At 46.8% G+C, this 18184-nt stretch overlaps 1 protein-coding gene across 2 annotated transcripts in view; it reads right to left on the bottom strand.

Annotated features, from left to right (window-relative positions):
• Positions 1-18184, bottom strand: part of LOC121871780 — a 110816-nt gene that overhangs the window by 23483 nt on the left and 69149 nt on the right. For both annotated transcript variants that reach the window (XM_042374256.1, XM_042374255.1), the window contains exons 6-8: positions 12109-12251; positions 11486-11599; positions 729-987 (exon numbers count right to left, since the gene is read on the bottom strand). In XM_042374256.1, the coding sequence (XP_042230190.1) occupies positions 729-987; positions 11486-11599; positions 12109-12251 (516 nt within the window). The remainder of the gene's footprint in view (positions 1-728; positions 988-11485; positions 11600-12108; positions 12252-18184) is intronic.

The following is an 18184-nucleotide window of genomic DNA, read 5'->3' as shown; positions in this document are numbered from 1 at the left end:
AACTAATCCAACATCCCTGTAGGATTGTCTTTCTCTGTCAAATGTCACACACAGTACCGCCCCATGGCCAGCCGGATGTTGGAGATAATCAGCTCATTTGGGCATGACCTGACGTCGCATGTCCAAGCTGTAAGCAGTGATCGGCCAGGATGAAGGCGCCATACGAAAACAGCAGCAATCAGGAGGTGACGATGGACCACAGCACGTATGGGCAGAGTAGAAGCAGCGTGATGAATGCAGCACCACACACAACACACACCAAAAATACCGCGAATTAAACCACAAATCATTTTAATTGGTTGCAAAAAAACAAACGCTCTTGATTGGTCGCGTGACGTGTACGGGAACGCATGAGCGTAATGATTTATGAAGGAGACACGTAGGAGACACGCAGTGTGAGAGGTGAGGTAGGCGATAATGGTGGAAGATTAACGAAAGAAAATTGAGAAAATTTTGGATATGCTATCTCCGTTATAATACATTTGCGACGGTAATGTAATAGATGAAAATGATCTTATAATTAGACGTCTTATTAGAATATGATAATAAATTAGTGGTTGGAATGTGTAAACGCAAAAATACCCACAATTATATAACTCGATTTGTAAATAAATAAAATGCACTCCACTAACTACATTTATAACCCACGATCTACTCCACCAACCACATCTATCACCCACCATTTACTCCATTAACCATCTCTATCACCCACCACACGACTTCCTCACCTGTATGCACGGAATCTGTGTAACGTTGTAAGTTGTAGTCGCACCGTGAGAGCGCACTTGTGTAGCACTAGACGGTAAGAGCGTCGCAGTGCGTAATTCTTGGGCAGCACTTGAGAGAAGAGGCGTAGTACTTCGCATTTCGGTGCTTGAGGGGGCATGGCTGGTAGTTGTGATACGCTGGTCAGTGGCAGTGCTAGTATCATCTTTACCACCCTCAGGTACAGACCCTACCTGCTGTTGTGTTGCCGAAGACGTAGTGCTGTACAATAAACATGAGATTATTTAAGCACAAATGATAAGGAAGAATATACGAGTATAATACAACATAATACAATACATGTCAATTGAGGTCATCTTGCATACTAGTACTATTACTACTACTACTACTACTACTTTTTTTTTTTTAATTTACATGTGGCCTCCAGCCTCCCCAATAGCCACACCTTCGCCACCATTTTATTACCTTAATATTAAATATCCTAATACATAAGTAGCTATCCTATCTGTGTTGAATTAGTTGAGCTTGAGCCGCAGATCTATGAGGCATTCAGTGACTGTTGCCATATAGTCAATATCTGCAGCAGTTGTCGGGATTGGGGCAAAGCCGACCGAAGGAGAGAGAAAGACAGTCGACATCTCATCCAGGCTGTAACGTAACTTCTGGGCTGCTGCTCCTGTTCGGAGATCACCTCCGCGTGTCTGGCGTAGAAACATCTTGCACTTGGTCCGACCCCACCAGAGGTTGTGAACACTAGAGGAGTGAAGCTGCCTTGATCAACGTTTTGAATTCTCTCCCCATATGCCCTTCTCTTGTCGTTCTCGTTCCTCCTATGTGCAGCATCGAGAGCTAGGTTACGATGACATGCGGCCATGGGATCAAAACTCCTGATGTCGAAGAAAGCTTGCTGTCCCCAAGTCCAGAATCCTCGAGCACTGACGTCCACACAGGCTTCGTTAGATGTGTTTGAAGTCCTGTGTTGGAAGATCTCACCATCCAATGGAAGGAGGGTCGGTTCTACCATGACATCCCGGCAGATTTCCTTCAACATATTTGCGGTGAGGTCCCTTACCTCCTCATGCCTCATGCATATGAAGCCCCCTTTCTTGCACACCATGGTGTGATCGCCATCATAGGAAGAGCCACACATGCATTGGGAGGGCAAACCTTCTACTGGCCGACCGTACCTTAGAGCAATGGCATCTGTAAATTATTGTTTATTAAGACTGAAACCATTTGCCCTTATCGGTAACATAGTTAACCAGTTTGAGGCGCCCACCTCCTGCGCTACAGCTACTTTTTTTTTCAAATTTTCTGGTACCTGCAGCAACAGTTGCTGCAACTTATCATTTTGGCAGTGCTGTCAATCTGTCGTAATGGACCTACGAATCTTGTTTACTTCACTGGTATCCACCTCCCCTGTTGCATTCTAGGCTATTATGTGGTCCCTGAGGGCTTCAGTGAATTTTGATGTTCGGTGGCAGCAATCTCCTCTGGATTGGTTAGTCCCATCCCTCCCAGTCTTGGTGGAAGTGCTAGAAGTGCTCTTTCTGCTGGGGTTAAGTCAAGGTGTTTCACTAATTTAGGAATGAAATTGACACTGATAACTTCTTCCAGAGGGTGGTGGAGGGGCCCGATATCAGGAATAGTACGCATCAGGTAGTTCCAACCATGCTTGACTCCATGGGTGAATACAACAAAGGCAGCATGTGGCTCTGTGTTAGCAATCCCAGACAGAGCTTGGATTTCACTAACCCACTCATTCACCTTTCCCGCTACGTACTCGGTCTTGAAGTCCGTAGTGCCAATTACTGCGCCTAGATGTCTTTGACCGTCCTTAGTTATTTTGACCTCACTTCCGTCAAAAATCTCCATTGCCCGTTCATAATGTTCTGGCTTCATGATGAGGAAGGACTTGCTGGCGTTTGGGTGGTACCCTATTTGTGGACCTCGCGATGTTACCAAGTCCCACCACTTTTTGATGCCCTCCACTTTTCCTGCTCCTGTAAGGTCATCAGCATATGCCACTTGTATGACCCCAGTTGTTTCAAATTTTATTTCATGTTGGAGCACTGATAGGCCAATTGCATACATTGCCATTGCAACAGGGTCCCCCTGTGTTGTTCCCTCGGTTGACTGTAAGATGCTATGTCTGATGGATTCCTATACGAATTTTCAACATACATCGCAAAGCTTGGACACTTGATCTTGATGTTGTGCAGTGCAGCCTTGCGGATAAATATGTTGAATGCGTTTGAAGCATCCACCAGGAGAACGGCCTCACAATCACGCTGCTCAAATATCAATCTCATGGCGTGAATGGCGGCCTCCCGGCCAGCCTGGAGGCCAGCACACACTTGTAGGTTCCCTGCTGCTGCCCTGACATCATCCTTTACCACCTCCATTGTGCATTTGCTGATGATCTGCCTCAGCACTTCTCCCACCCCTATAGGTCTACATCCTGGTTTCTTTTCCAGAGGAATAAGGCGGCAGGCCGTCAGGGCCTGGAGGTGATGGCAGCAAGAGGATGCAAGCTTTCTTGCAAGGGCGGCAATGGCAGTGCACAGATCGCTTGCTACAGGGCCAATCTTGTTTGTGCTGAGAATGACTCTCCAACCGTTTGCATCCAGACCTGAAGGGCCGGCTCCTCCTCGAGTCTTCAGTGCCTTTTACCACACCATCTCTCCTGTTATTTTCTCGAACAGGACAGCATTTGGTGGGATATAGTCACCCTGGAACCTGATGCCTTCTTCTTCGCTTGCAGGGGGATGTTTCTCTTTCAGTAGTTTTAATGTCTCTCTGTTTATTGGCATCACCCCACCGGAGGATTCCTCTGTGAGAGATCTTACCGCAAGAGACACTTTTCCCACACGCATTTTGTTTCCAAATTTTCTTGCCACATCATCGGTGTTTTGCTTTCCGTCACCCGGAATTTTTAGTCTCTCCTGCAGTGTTGTTGCTTCACATAGGAGATCATCAAGGGCCCCAGTCTGCCACATTGCCAATCTTCTCCTCATTGCTGCCACATTTTCTTTGTGCTTAGTCTTTGTAGGTTATGTATCTATGCTACTGTGCCAAGTAGCAACCTTGTAAATAAGCTACTGTGCCGAATTGCATTTATATATGTAATTACGTGGCAACACTGCACGTGTTATGTGGCAACATTGCCCAGAGGCTGCCATATGGCAAGGCAGTCCCAGTCTGACTCCGTGGGCCGTGCATGGCACACGCTAGTCACCACTTGTATTTCTCCTATCCGTTAATAAATGGACTTCAGTGTTACCCTGCGTTTCCCTACCCATCACTGCCTTCACGACGGGGAACACTTGGAACCTTCATGGCGCAGTGAGTAGGATCTGTGGACTTACAAGTGTTGTGAACAATGCCGACAGTTACGTCTGCCGGTGATGTGCGTGTCGACTCTAGTGTGTTGTGTTGTGTTGCATTGTGTTTCGCCGCGATGTGCAGTGTTGCGCCGTCACAGTGCGTTTAGTGACGGTGGCAGTGTTAGTGTCAGTGTATTAGTGTATCTAGAGCTGAGAGTTGAGCATTGGCCTCTTTTTTGTGGTACCCACGGAGCACGCAGGCATACACCCTTCTCGTGTGACATCCAGGGAGACACTGTCGGTCTTGCCTCCGCGAGCCACCACGCTACACACACACACACACACACACGCTACACACACACACACACACACACACGCACGCACGCACTCACGAACAGAACAGTGGACTCTATGCATTATTTCTGCGCTGTTTTTTAGTCATATATATGTGGTTCGAGCTGATGAGGCGCCACTTTATATACTAAATAGCGCAGTTCAAGCATACTAAGATGGGCGGTGAGAAGGGACAACGTCAAGATGGGAGACACGACTCCCCACCACCTTCTCCTCTACAGGGCACAGATGGAGCTTCTGCGCCCACCGCCCCTCATCCTTCACCTACAGCGACTGACATTGCCACAATTCTGAGGTGGATGGATCACAGGGACCAGAGAAGCAGAGAGATGAAACTTCAGAGGGAGGAGACACGAAGAGAGGAGGAAAAGGCGGGCTTTGATGCAATATTGGAGACCCTGGCGCTAACCCACCCTCCCTCACTCACGCACCAAGGCGCCAGTGCCCTCCCTCCTCCACCACACCAGCGTCCTCCAGGTACTCTTGCTACTCCAACAGCTCCCAAGGAATCTGTTCAACCCCCACCCGCCCTCTCACCAGACGTCACGTTTCAGCTTTTTCGTGAGTGGAGGTGGTGTTGGACAGATTACTCCACGATGGTGGACCTTGACAGCATGCCTCCAAACAAACAGCTCATCCAACTGCGGATGTGTTTGTCGCTGGAGACCCAGAGAGTTTTGGAGCACACATTGCAAGTGCCTCCCGATTCTACCTCTTCAGTGACGGATGTGCTCGACCTTTTGCAGGAGCACGTTAAGGGTCGGAATAACGAGGCTTTGCGTCGCCGCGCCTTCACCAGCTGCAAGTAGGCGGAGAATGAATCCTTTGACGACTTTTTTGTACTCTTGAAGAGTTTGTCGGAGGAGGTCGACGTCTGCAAGGCGCACACCCGGGAATGTGAGGAAGCCTGGATCAAGCACGGGATCTTGACAGGTGTCAGGCAAGAAGAGTTGGTGCAGCGACTCATCCCCCTGGACGCTTCCTCCACACTCCAGGCGGTAGTGACTGAATGTCGGTCATACGAGGCCACTAAGTCCGCCACCTTTGCCTTACGGGCCCCACCTGCTGTGAGAGCAATCTCTCAGTACAAGAAGGGTAAGAAGGCGGCCAACAACGTGAAGGCTGCCGCACGTTCTTCCACGCCTCCGCCTAGTGCTTCCTGTGGCAGCTGTGGAAAGCAGCATGGCCCCAAGACATGCCCAGCCGCCGTCGCACTGTGTCGTGGATGTGACCGTAAGGGCCACTGGTCTAACACAGACAGGTGCCCTGCACGAGGCCGCAAGTGTCAGGCCTGCGGTCGCTATGGACACTACGACAAGTGCTGCCGCCAACCCAAGCCCAAAAGCCCGAGACGAGGAGGAAAGGAGCGCACTTCCCTCAGGGTGGTTCGCATGCAGCCCCCTTCAGATGGCCCACGCAGCCCCAAGCAGCAGCTGAGTCACATCAGAAGAGTGGACTCGACCACACGCCCCAGGGCTACCCCTTCCCCTACCATCCGCGTCGCCGTCACACACGGTATTGTGTCGGGTCACATCGAGGTGATACCAGACACCGGCGCTGATACTACGGTGATAGGCCTGAAGCACCTCCAGAAACTGGGCCTCACCAGACGCGGCCTGAGACCACCGCCGCAGCTGCAGTACTACAATGCGGACAGTTCCCAGATACCGGACGCTGTGGGGAGATCACTTACGGCGACAGGTCGTGTCAAGATGGATCGACGTGCAGCCTAATTTCGCTACACCCTTGTTGTCGTGGGAGCACTGCAAGGAGTTAGGCGTGGTGCCCAGAGACTTTCCTGAGCAGATCACAGCTGCTCGGTACACCGCCAGCAGGGTGCGTGAATCAACGAACGAAGCGCCTGGCGCTGCCGCACAGAGCTGCCCAGAACCCGCGTCCACTCCTACCCCGCCTCCACCCAAGTCACGCCTGCTTCCTATTCACAGCGAGACGTCTCCTTCAGCTGCAAGGGCCTACTTCCTGAAGGAGTACTCGGATGTGCTGGTGACGAAGGAGGCCCTACGCACCGCGCCACTGAAGGCTATGGCGGGTCCGCCTATGACGATACACCTGCGGGAAGATGCACAGCCGTTTGCCATACGCACTCCCCGGTTGATTCCTCTCGCCTTCAGGGATTCAGTCAAGCAGGAACTGGATTCCATGGTGGCCCAGCTTGTCATCGTACCTGTCCTCTGACAAAATAGATGTGGTATTAATGCCAGTATTTGAAGAGCTAAAGGGGCGAGGAAGCGGTCCTGAGTGTAATCAGTCATGAGGCGAGTCATCTCCCGAATCATTTCTTTGGTGGCCGCACACTTGGGTGGCTCAAATAAGTTAGCGGGCGACCACTTGACAATTTCTGAGTAGGTTTCTTTGACCCATATGTCTGCATTTTCCATCGACACTATTGCTGTTTATCCCAAATTTGCTAGCCCACACTGATTAGTCTTCAATTAGAATATGACTCCAATGTATGTGATCCACTGACCTATATATGCTGCTGGTGAATGTGATGTATTTCCTTCTTTGTGTACGAACCTCTGTCCTGCGTGGCAGTGAACAGTGGCATTACCCACATGAATCTGACCTATATATAGTGTCAATGAATATGATGCATTCTTTGTGTACGAACCTCTGTCCTGTATGGCAGTGAAAAGTGACATTACCCACATGAATCTGACCGACGTATATGTATGTATGTGTGCGTGTGTGCATGTATATGTACGTGTACATGTATATGTGTATGTATATACGGATATGTATGTATATGTGTGTGTGTGTGTGTGTGTTTACATATATGTATATGTACTGTCAATGAATATGATGCAACTCTTTGTGTACGAACCTCTGTCCTGCATGGCAGTGAACAGTGACATTATCCATATGAACCTGACCTATATACATTTATAGTTGTTAATGAATATGATGTATTTCTTTGTGTGTGAACCTCTGTCCTGCATGACAGTGAGAAGTGATACCACCCTCAGTGTCAAGACCTGACTGAATTACTCAGAATAGGCAAACTGTACTACAAGCTCTGCCAATAAATTTGTTAAACTAAACTTCCATCGACATACCATTCCACTGAGGTGGCTGTCTCTCATTCTCCTCGTGGACACCTGCTACTAAGGAAGCAGCATTTATTAGTACTACATTTTCAGGTTGAGTAGACTCACTGCTATCATTTCGGATATCATCGGGTGGTTGGGTCCCGGCGATATCCACTGTGGCCACCTGTGTCGGCTCCCTGCGACGTGGGTTCCGACACTGGTCTAGCTTCCTGCAATCCACACACGGTCGGTTGTTTCTCGCACAAACCCCATTTGTGCAGTTTTGGTTTGGGCTAGCACAGACGCAGCAAAGAATGTTACCAGGCATAATGAACAGCACCTTGGGCGACAGTTACGTCCGCCTCCGAACATCTGATTTAGTCCCAGGCACAAGATTATACTGGTTCTTATGAGGGAAGGGCGGAGAGGTGACAAGCTGGACTGATGTGTCCAATGGAAGGAGGAACGGTTCCACCATGACGTCGTGGCAGATTTTCCTCGGTAGATTTGCTGTTAGATCCCTTACTTCGTCATGCCTCATGCATACGAAGCCCCCTTTCTTGCACACCATGGCGTGGTCGATGTCATACATCTTATGACACACGTATTGGAAGGCAAACCTTCTACTGGCCTACCGTACCTTAGAGCAATGGCATCTGTGAATTCTTGTTTATTAAGGATGAAGCCTTTTGCCCTTATCGGTAACGTTGTAAATCAGTTTGAGGCGCCCACCTCCTGCGCTATAGCTACTTTCTTTACACATTCTCTGACACGTGTTGCAACAGTTGTTGCAGTTTATCACTTTGGGAGTGCTTCCGCTCTGTCGTAATGGACCATCAAATCTTGTTTAATTCGTTGGTATCCACTTGACTCGTTGCTTTCTGATCTATTGTGTGCTCAGTGAGAGCTGCCGTGAGCTTGACAGAGTTCTGATACTCTTTACGGGCAAGCTCCACTGGATTAGTCAATCCCATTTCTCCTAGTCTCGGTGGTAATGCAAGGAGTGACCCTTCTGCTGGGGTTAGGTGAGCGTTTCTCACTAGTGTTGGGATAAAAGCGACATTGATGGCTTCTTCCAGAGGGCGGAGGAGGGGTCCGACATCAAGGATAGTGCGCTTCAGGTAATTCCAGCGATACTTGACTCCATGGGTGACTGCCGCAAAAGCCGCATGTGGCTCTATTTTAGCAATATCAGACAGAGCTTGGATTTCCTTAACCCACTCATTCACCTTTCCCGTGACGTACTCGGTCTTGAAGTCCTTCGTGCCAATTACCGCACCTAGATGTCTTTGGCCATCCTTTGTTATTTTGACCTCACTTCCACCGAACACCTCCATTGCCCGTTCATAGTGTTCTGGCTTCACAATGAGGAAGGACTTGTTGGCGTTTGGATGGGACCCTATTTGTGGACCTCGTGATGTTACCAGGTCCCACCACATTTTGATGTCCTCCACTTTTCCTGCTCCTGTTAGGTCATCAGCGTATGCCACTTGCTTGACCACGGTTGTTTCATATTTTATTGTATGTTGGGGCACAGACAGGCCTAGTGCGTACATTGCCATGGCGACAGGGTCCCCCTGCATTGTTCCCTCAGTTGACTATATGAGGGTATTTCCTCTTAGGGCCTTGAAGCTTGTTATAAAGAGGTCTGATGGGTTCCTATAGGTGTTTTCAACACACATTGCAAAGCTTGGACACTTGATCTTGATGTTGTGCAGTGTAGCCTTGCGGTTGAGTATGTTGAATGCGTTGGAAGCGTCGACCAGAAGTACTGCCTCACAATCACGCTGCTCAAATACCTTTCTCATGGCGTGAATGGCAGCTTCCCCTCCAGCCTGATGGCCAGCACATACTTGCAGGTTCCCTGCAGCTGCCCTGACATCATCATTTACCACCTCCATTATGCATTTTCCAATGATCCGCTTCAGCACTTCCCCCACTCCTATAGGCCTACATCCTGGATTTTTATCCAGGGGAATGAGCCGGCAGGCCGTCAGAGCATGGAGGTGATGGCAGCACGAGGTTGCTAGCTTTCTTGCAAGGACGGCGATGGTATTGCAGAGATCACTTGCTATGCCACCAAACTTGTTAGTGCTGAGGATGACTCTCCAATCGTTTGCATCCAGGCCTGAAGGGCCTGTCCCTCCCTGAGTTTTCAGTGCTTTTTACCACTCCATCCCTCCTGTTATTTTCTCGAACATGACAGCATTAGGAGGGATATAGGCACCCTGGAACCTGATGCCTTCCTGTTCACTTGCAGGGGGATGTTTTTCTTTCAGTTGTTTTAATGTCTCTCTGTTTATTGGCAGAACACCACCTGAAATTCCTCTGTGAGAGATCTTACCGCCAAGGACACTTTCCCTCTCGCATTTTGTTACCAAATTTTCTGGTAACATCCTCGGTGTATTGCTTTCCGTCTCCTATGAATTTTAGATTCTCCTGCAGTGTTCTTGCTTCTCATAGGAGATCATCAAGGGCCCCTTTCTGCCACATTGTCAATCTCCTTTTAATTGCTGCCACGTTTCTTTGCACTTAGATCTTGTGTGTGTCCTCTGACAGAATAGATGGGGTATTATGGCCAGTATGTGAAGAGCTAATGGGGCTAGGGGCTGTCATGATTGTAATTGAATATGAGGCAAGTCATCTCCCGGATCATTCCTTTGGAGGCCGCGCACTTGGGTGGTTCAAAGAGGTTAGCTGGCGACCACCTGACCACTTCTGAGTGCACTTCTTTGACCCATTTCACTGCATCGTCCCTCGACATGCTACTACTACTGCTACTATTACTACTACTACTACTACTATTACTTTTTTTTTGCAGCGTGGCCTCCAGCCTCCCCCAATAGCCACACCTTCGCCGCCATTTTATTACCTTAATATTAAATATCCTAATACGTAAGAAGCTATCCTATCTGTATTGAATTAGTTGAGCCGCAGATCTATGCGGCATTCAGTGACTGTAGCCTCATAGTCAATATCAGCAGCAGTTGTCGGCACTGGGGACGAAGCTCTCGTTCCTCTGAGGCAGAGCAAAGCCGACCGAAGGAGAGAGAAAGACAGTCGACATCTCATCCAGGCTGTAACATAACTTCTGGGCTGCTGCTTCTGTTCGGAGATTGTGAGAAGAAGGTAAATCAGGCAAATAAATTATTGGGTCTTATAAGAAGGTCGTTCAGATATCTAGACGGTCCGTCCCTCGTGACGATCTTCAGGAGTGAAGTGCTTCCCCATCTGGAGTACTGTCACCCCATCTGGTCCCCGAGATATGCTAGGGACTGTCAGTTGGTTGAAAATGTTCAAAGGAGGGCCACCAAACTGGTGCCTGCACTTCGGCACCTCAGCTACCCTGAGAGATTGGAGCGCCTGAACTTGCCTAGCTTATACTACAGACGGGCAAGGGGGGACCTAGTTGAGGTTTATAAGCATCTCAGGGGGCACTACTCAGTTGAGTGTCCTTACTTGGAGCTGGCGGACGCTCGCCCCACAAGGGGTCACAGCTCAAGATTGAAGAAGCCGCAAGTCCAGAAAACCGTGAGGGCAAACTTTTTCGGAGTGAGGGTTGTAAACTCTTGGAACAATCTACCAGAGAGTGTTGTGACGGCACCGAGTGTGAGCTCTTTCAAGAGAAGACTTGACCAACACTGGAGCGGGTTCAGGTACATTCAGGAGCCGGTGCATGCCCAGTATTTGCCAACAGTGCGTTACAGAGACGTGACCGATCGCCCGGGCGGCTAGCGAGCCGATCTTTTGGTGAAGAATATAAATGAAAAGAGACGTGACCGATCGCCCAAGCGGCTAACAAGCCGATCAGTGGCGAAGAGGATAAAAGTAAAAGATCACCTCCGCGAGTCTGGCGTAGAAACATCTTGCACTTGGTCCCATCCCACCAGAGGTTGTGAACACTAGAGGAGTGAAGCTGCCTTGATCAACGTTTTGAATTCTCTCCCCATATGCCCTTACCCTACTACTACTACTACTACTACTACTACTACTTATAATAATAATAATAATGATAATAATAATACAAACGTGGAGCGGGGAGGAGGGAAGCAGGCTATGTCCTTGTAGGAATCTGAGGCGTCTGGCAGCAGTTCCAGGGGTACTGGACTCAGCACACGAGGGGACGATCCTCCCTGACTCTCCCTATGTACAATCCAAGTTGAGTTTTGAAGAAAATTCTAAGCAAATTACAATGTTTTATGTACTGTAATATTCATTGGCCTTACTTCTTTTTTTTAACTTAAAACATATTTTTTTTAAATTTTAGTAGATATGTACTGTATGTAGGGATACCTGTTCTGTGACTTAACATAAATCAATATTCAGTGGTTACTCTTTACATAATTTTGCATTATTCTTGTAAAGGAAATTTGTTTTTGGTTTGGCGTTGGCGATGCTACTATGAAACATATTTCCATATTTATTGGCGATGATGGTGTTAGCTGCCGATACAACAAGAATCTTTCTTAAACCAGCACTTGGTAATTTTTATGAATTGTGACAGAGGATAAGAGAGAGACATACATTCACAGGGAAGATTTAATTTATACTAAACCACAGTTCTTACTTACAGTACTAAAATCTTGTCCACATATACGCAATGATTTGTGATTTACACGAGTGGACAAGAACATTAATAGGACTTAACTTACCTATGAGGGGAGGGACACGGCACGGCTGTGTCACAATCATTGAGGGCAGTGGCCGGCTCACCATAAACGTTAGTGCCGCCACCCTCCATCACAGCCGGGTCCATCCACCAAGAGCTGCGACGCACCGCCAGGATCGGATATTGCTGGAACGGAACAAATGGGAAAATTGCAAGAGAAGTGCAACCTTAGAATGCGCAGTGTAGTTTGTGGGTAAAAGGAAAGAGGAAGGAACAGCAAAAGTTGTCAGTAATCATTAAGGAGAAGAAAATGACAAATGAGATCCAGAAGTAAGAAAGCAGAGAGAGGCACAGGGTGATGAGAGGATGCAAGGGGCAAATGAAAGATCAGGTAAAAGGTTGCCACAAAGTTTTAAAAAGAACAAGAAGGTTTTCTGGAGGGAATTCAATCGGGAGAGAAAACCCACACAACAAACAGAAAACGTAGTTAAGATGAAAGACAGGCAATCATAGTCGCCTTTAAATAAGGACTGGAAACGAGCACTCTCGGGGTTTGAAACTTGGGTCCATTGCTTAAATGCATCATCAGGAAAGCAATTGTCTCTCAGACGCACTTACACACAAACACCCACACCTACAGACAGATTCACATACAAATATCCCTACCTTTCCACACAATCACCCATAACCCCACTATATCGCCATAAACGACATCTCCCGCCCACGCGAGGAACGTTAAGCTTCAGCAGGCCCTTGGATTTACAGGGGATCATATAGTTGGCCATGCATTAAACAAACCAGTAAATCTAGCAACATCAGCTCTTGTTATTGAAGTTGTTTGTCATTATGGAGGGCCACGATTCATCATACGAATCCATCCTGTATCTGGGTTGAAAGCGATTTAGCTGAAGAAAATGTTACATGAAGCTATTTATGTTGTAAATTAAAGCTAGTGGTGGGCATCCGGTATCGTTTGTGTGTGACAACTGTCCAATGAATCAAGCTGTACACATACACAGCTTGGTAACACTAGCACCGGATGGTATAGGTGTGTTCCTTGTGTCTGATTATGTTCACAACCTAAAAAAAATGGGAAACAACTGGGTCACAGAGAAATGCCAACAATTACATTTCACTGAGGATGGTACAGAATATTTGGCGAGTTGGAGTGGTGTTAAAGCTCTTTACAACAAAGATCAGAAAACACCCCCTCGTCTCACAAAATTCACACTCTCATCAGTCTTTCCTAAAACTTTGCAGCATCAACGTGTGCCCTTAGTTTATCAAGTGTTCAATGAAAAAACAAATGCTACATTTAAAGCTCGGAAAGGCACTGTTGATTATCAGGATGGAACAGTGAAATACATCACACTGGTAACAAATTGGTTCAAAATGATGAATGTTGAAAGTAAATACAGCTAAATTCAGTTACGAGATCAATATCGTGAACCTTGGACATTAAATTGTGAAAACTTCAGAGAGCTGCAGGAAATGTGTAAGGTTATTCAGCTATCGGTGAATTGGTGGACATGGTCCCCCCCCCCCCAAAAAAAAACGAACACAATCAATGGCAGATGTTTTTGTTACCACAACAAGGTATAATATAGAAGCAGCACAACATCCTTTTGAAAACCATGGCTTTACTTACATCCTGACTGCTGTTTTGTCGCAAGATCTCCTTGAAATTTTGGGGGGACAAGGAAGACAACGCAGTGGTGTAACAGTACCTTTTATTTTCCTTATTTTGTTCTTCTTAGTTCTTAATTCTTCATTTTCCTCTTTATTTTCTTTGTATACTCGTGAGATGGATGAAGCTAGGGGAGAAGGGAGAGGAGGTAACGGCTGATTTGTGGGTGAAAAAGGTGGGGGTTTGCCTGTGGTCACTCCCCCCAGTAGAAGGTAACCGATATGAGGGGAGAATAAAGGGAGAGGGAGAGGGGGATAACTGTGGATCAGGGATAACACACGATAACTGAGACACTAGGGGAAACAGGTGATACGTGTGTTGTCACTCAGGACTCAATGTATCACCCCATAACACCAAAGCCCTGTATGACAATGTTTTACTCAACACCAAGAGGGGGGATTTATAAAACTTCTTAGCGGTTCTTTGTTTATTGAACACCTTCTGTTAAAATCGACAATTATACTTCAAAACAATAACCCTATTTTCCTAGCTAGTTAAACAGGGGTCACATGAATCACACTACATTTCGTGAAATGGATAAAACCTTACGTGTAGGCTACTCACTGATACACACACACACACACACACACACACACACACACACACACACACACATATATATATATACATATATATATATATATATATATATATATATATATATATATATATATATATATATATATATATATATATATATATATATCCATACTAAAGAAAACTGGCCGACCAGACATACGTCTACACTGAACCAATTCTAACCAGACTCTGTTTGAAAAGAAAGACGGCCTACAAGGCGCCACATCACCATGACATCACGTCTCACAGGCTCTCCTTATTCATGACTGTTACAGTGTAGGAAATTTCTACATTGATATTTGGAATGTTCAAGTACCAGCCAAAGTACAGCAGTTGCATTACCTGTTTAAACATGACATTGTTCCTGAGAGTACATACCTGTATGACGTAAGCTGTGAATTTCGTACAACAGCAATAGATGACAGTGATGTACAACTACTGGAAGAGCTAACATTACATGACACTCAGCTCCTTCTAAATGCGGATGATAGGTTAAAAAAAAATCGTATACATTGCAGGATTTCTAGTTTATAATCATGGACAGCCAGAAGTGGATTCTGAGGAATGTTTGTCATCAGAGTTTGTGACTGAGCTCGATAGAGGTGGTCTGAGTATGACAGAACTGGTTACCGGAACTGTCTTTTTTTTGTACATATAGTACAGTTACTCTTCAAGTGTGTCTTCAAGACTCGAAAATATATTGTCGTAGTTACTTGAAGTGATTATATACTAAATATCATTTGTAAAGGACGTTTCTTTATATTATTGCCTTAAACTTACCTTGTGTCAATCATAGGCTATAAGGATGTGTGGATTGTAAAACCTTATTTTCTTTGTGTATAACAATTGTATAAAATATGTTTCATTATAAATACATATTTTTTTACTATTTTCATTCATTAAAGAGACCCATAGAGGTCAGTCAACAAAATTAATGCTTTATCTTCCTTTATTATGTTTTTAACAAGTTAATAAGAGATAAGAAACTAAAAAAAAAAAAAAAAGAGCTGCAGAAGGATCTCTGTGAGCTCCAAGAATGGTCGAAGAAATGGCTGCTGCGTACTTTCACCCCATCCGGTCCCCGAGATATGCTAAGGACTGTCAGTTGGTTGAAAATGTTCAAAGGATGGCCACCAGACTGGTGCCTGCACTTCGGCACCTCAACTACCCTGAGAGATTGGAGCGCCTGAACTTGCCTAGCTTATACTACAGACGGGCATGGGGCGACCTAATTGAGGTGTATAAGCATCTCAAGGAGCACTACTCAGTCGAGTGTCCTTACTTGGAGCTGGCGGACGCTCGCCCCACAAGGGGTCACAGCTCAAGATTGAAGTAGCCGCAGGTCCAGAAAACTGTGAGGGCAAACATTTTTGGATTAAGAGTTGTGAACTCTTGGAACAATCTACCAGAAAGTGTTGTGACGGCACCTAGTGTGAGCTCTTTCAGGACCAGAGGTGACCAACACTGGAGCAGGTTCAGGTACATTCAGGAGCCGGTGCATGCCCGGTACTTGCCAACAGTGCGTAACAGAGACGTGACCGATCGCCCAAGCGGCTAACGAGCCGATCAGTGGTGAAGAGGATAAAAGTAAGTAAAGTAAGTTCAACTGAATTAAGACATAAATCTGTGGACTCAAGTACCGGGAACCCAATTAAGGCCGATACCAGTTCTTATCTAAAGGCGTCTATGCGGGCATCGTAGCAGAAGCAAGAAAAAATACAATAAACAGAGAGAATAATCTGAGTAATTGATAATTGTAATAGAGAAGATGATACAGAAGCGGAATTATTCTGCTCAGGACGTCACGAGCCGAACCGTGTTAAAACCAAAAAGGAAAAATTAATAAAGGAAGAAGACTCACTTGGTGGGGGGTGAGAACAATTGTGTGGAGAGAGGACTCACCTGGTGGGGGCGGGAACAGCTATGTGGAGGAGGACTCACCTGGTGGGGGTGGGAACAGCTATGTGGAGGAGGACTAACCTGGTGGGGGCTGTATGTTGTATGCATACTATGTATGTACCCCATTTATATACATTACCTATCTAGTCAGTAGCGTGTGGCAATGCCCCTGTTTCATGTCACCACACGCTTAGATAATGTGCCTGGCGACATCTGGAAGCTGCTAATGTACCACTTGCCACATGTCGCCTGAGAGGACAGGGAGAGGTCAGTTGACCCATAAAGAGTGTAGGGACTACCGGCGCTTGTAAGCACACCCTTGTATACTTCCGTCAAATAGAACCTACAATACTCTACAGGTGTTTGTGTTCGCCCCTGTAGATAGAACTGAGTAACCAGAACCCCTACATGGGGCAGTGAGCCCCTCCGTGGCGCAGTGATTTGATTGATTGGAAATATAAGTGCTGTTTTGTATAGTTAAGACAGGTAGATCCCACGCTTCATAATCCATCAACCTTTGCTCTCCTAATCGCATTGTCTCCCACAAAAATTCCTTTGAATTACCAACGAGTTTTCAGCAGTGTTTCAGTTACAGCAAGTCCTGTGAAGTGCTATAAGTGCCCCTCGTGTGTGTAGTGCTAAAGTGTGACCTTGTTCTAAAGGATTCCCCAAGGGGTGGAAGGCTGGTTAAGGGCATTTGTGAAGAGCGGCGTCAGTGTGGACCTTCTCCAGCTGCGTCTCAAGGGTAACTGATTAGCTGGAGTCTCGACCTTCAGCTTACCACCCCCCCCGCCTCCCTCCGCGCTCCTACCGCCCGCCTACACACACCAACCCACGGGTACACACGCACGAACACACCGACTGCAGTCATTCCTTTATATATATTTTATATATATATAATTTACTTATCTGTGTATTCAATTAATTTTTTGTTTCAGATCTTGTTGATACGACGGACTGACCGGTCAACACTGATTTGAGACACAATATACAGATAAAGTAATTATGCCTCGTTCCTTACTTAGTGGTGCAGTTGACACCCGCCTCAGACGGATGACAGCTCTACAGAGATGGATGACCAGTCAGAGAGCGACGCTCCACCCTCTCCCACCACATCTCGCAGCCCTTCACCTCGACCTTCAGCCTTGTCTTCAGAGATAATTGCTCTGATGAAGTTTATGAGGGAGGAAAGGCGTGAGGACGAAGCGAGAAGACGTGTTCAGGACGAAGAAAGGAGACAAGAGGAGGCAAACAGAGACCACCAAAGGAGATTGGAAGATAGCAAACGGTTTGCAGCTTTGATATCTAGCCTCACTGCTAACCAAGCCCTTGGCTCTCCCACTGATTCGGTATCTACTGGCTCAGATACCTCGTCAACGCCTTCTGTACGCCAACAACCCCCCCCCCCCCCAGAGCGGCTGCCCAAACCCCACCCATCTTGAAGCCTGATGAGACTTTTCAGACTTTTCGTGAGTGACGGCGACGGTGCATTGATTATGCTACAATGGTGGATCTCCAGAGCTTGCCACAGCATAAACAACTCATTCAGCTGTGTATGTGCCTATCTTTGGAAATACAGCGTGTGTTGGAACATATGTTGCAGGTGCCCCCGACTTCTTCGTTCTCTGTAGAGGAAGTACTGGATGTTCTAGAACGGCACATCAAAGGTCAGCGGAATGAAGTTCTACGCAGGAGGGAATTGTTTAGCTGTAGACAGATGGAGGGCGAGACTTTTGACGACTTCTATGTACGACTCAAGAGAGCCTTGGAAGAGGTAGACATATGTCCCGGTAATCACCAGCAGTGCGAGGAGACCCAGTTGAGGCAGATGATCCTGATGGGTGTTAAGGACGAGGAGCTTGTCCAACGCCTCACCTCCCTCGACTCTTCCTTTTCCCTTAAAGATGTGTTGATAATATGTCGCTCGTATGAGGCTGCCAGGTGTGCCACCTCT

Source organism: Homarus americanus, unplaced genomic scaffold, assembly GCF_018991925.1.
Source record: "Homarus americanus isolate GMGI-L3 unplaced genomic scaffold, GMGI_Hamer_2.0 scaffold39675, whole genome shotgun sequence".
NCBI classification, from domain to species: Eukaryota; Metazoa; Arthropoda; class Malacostraca; order Decapoda; family Nephropidae; genus Homarus; species Homarus americanus.
This window is presented reverse-complemented; position numbering and strand designations above follow the sequence as displayed.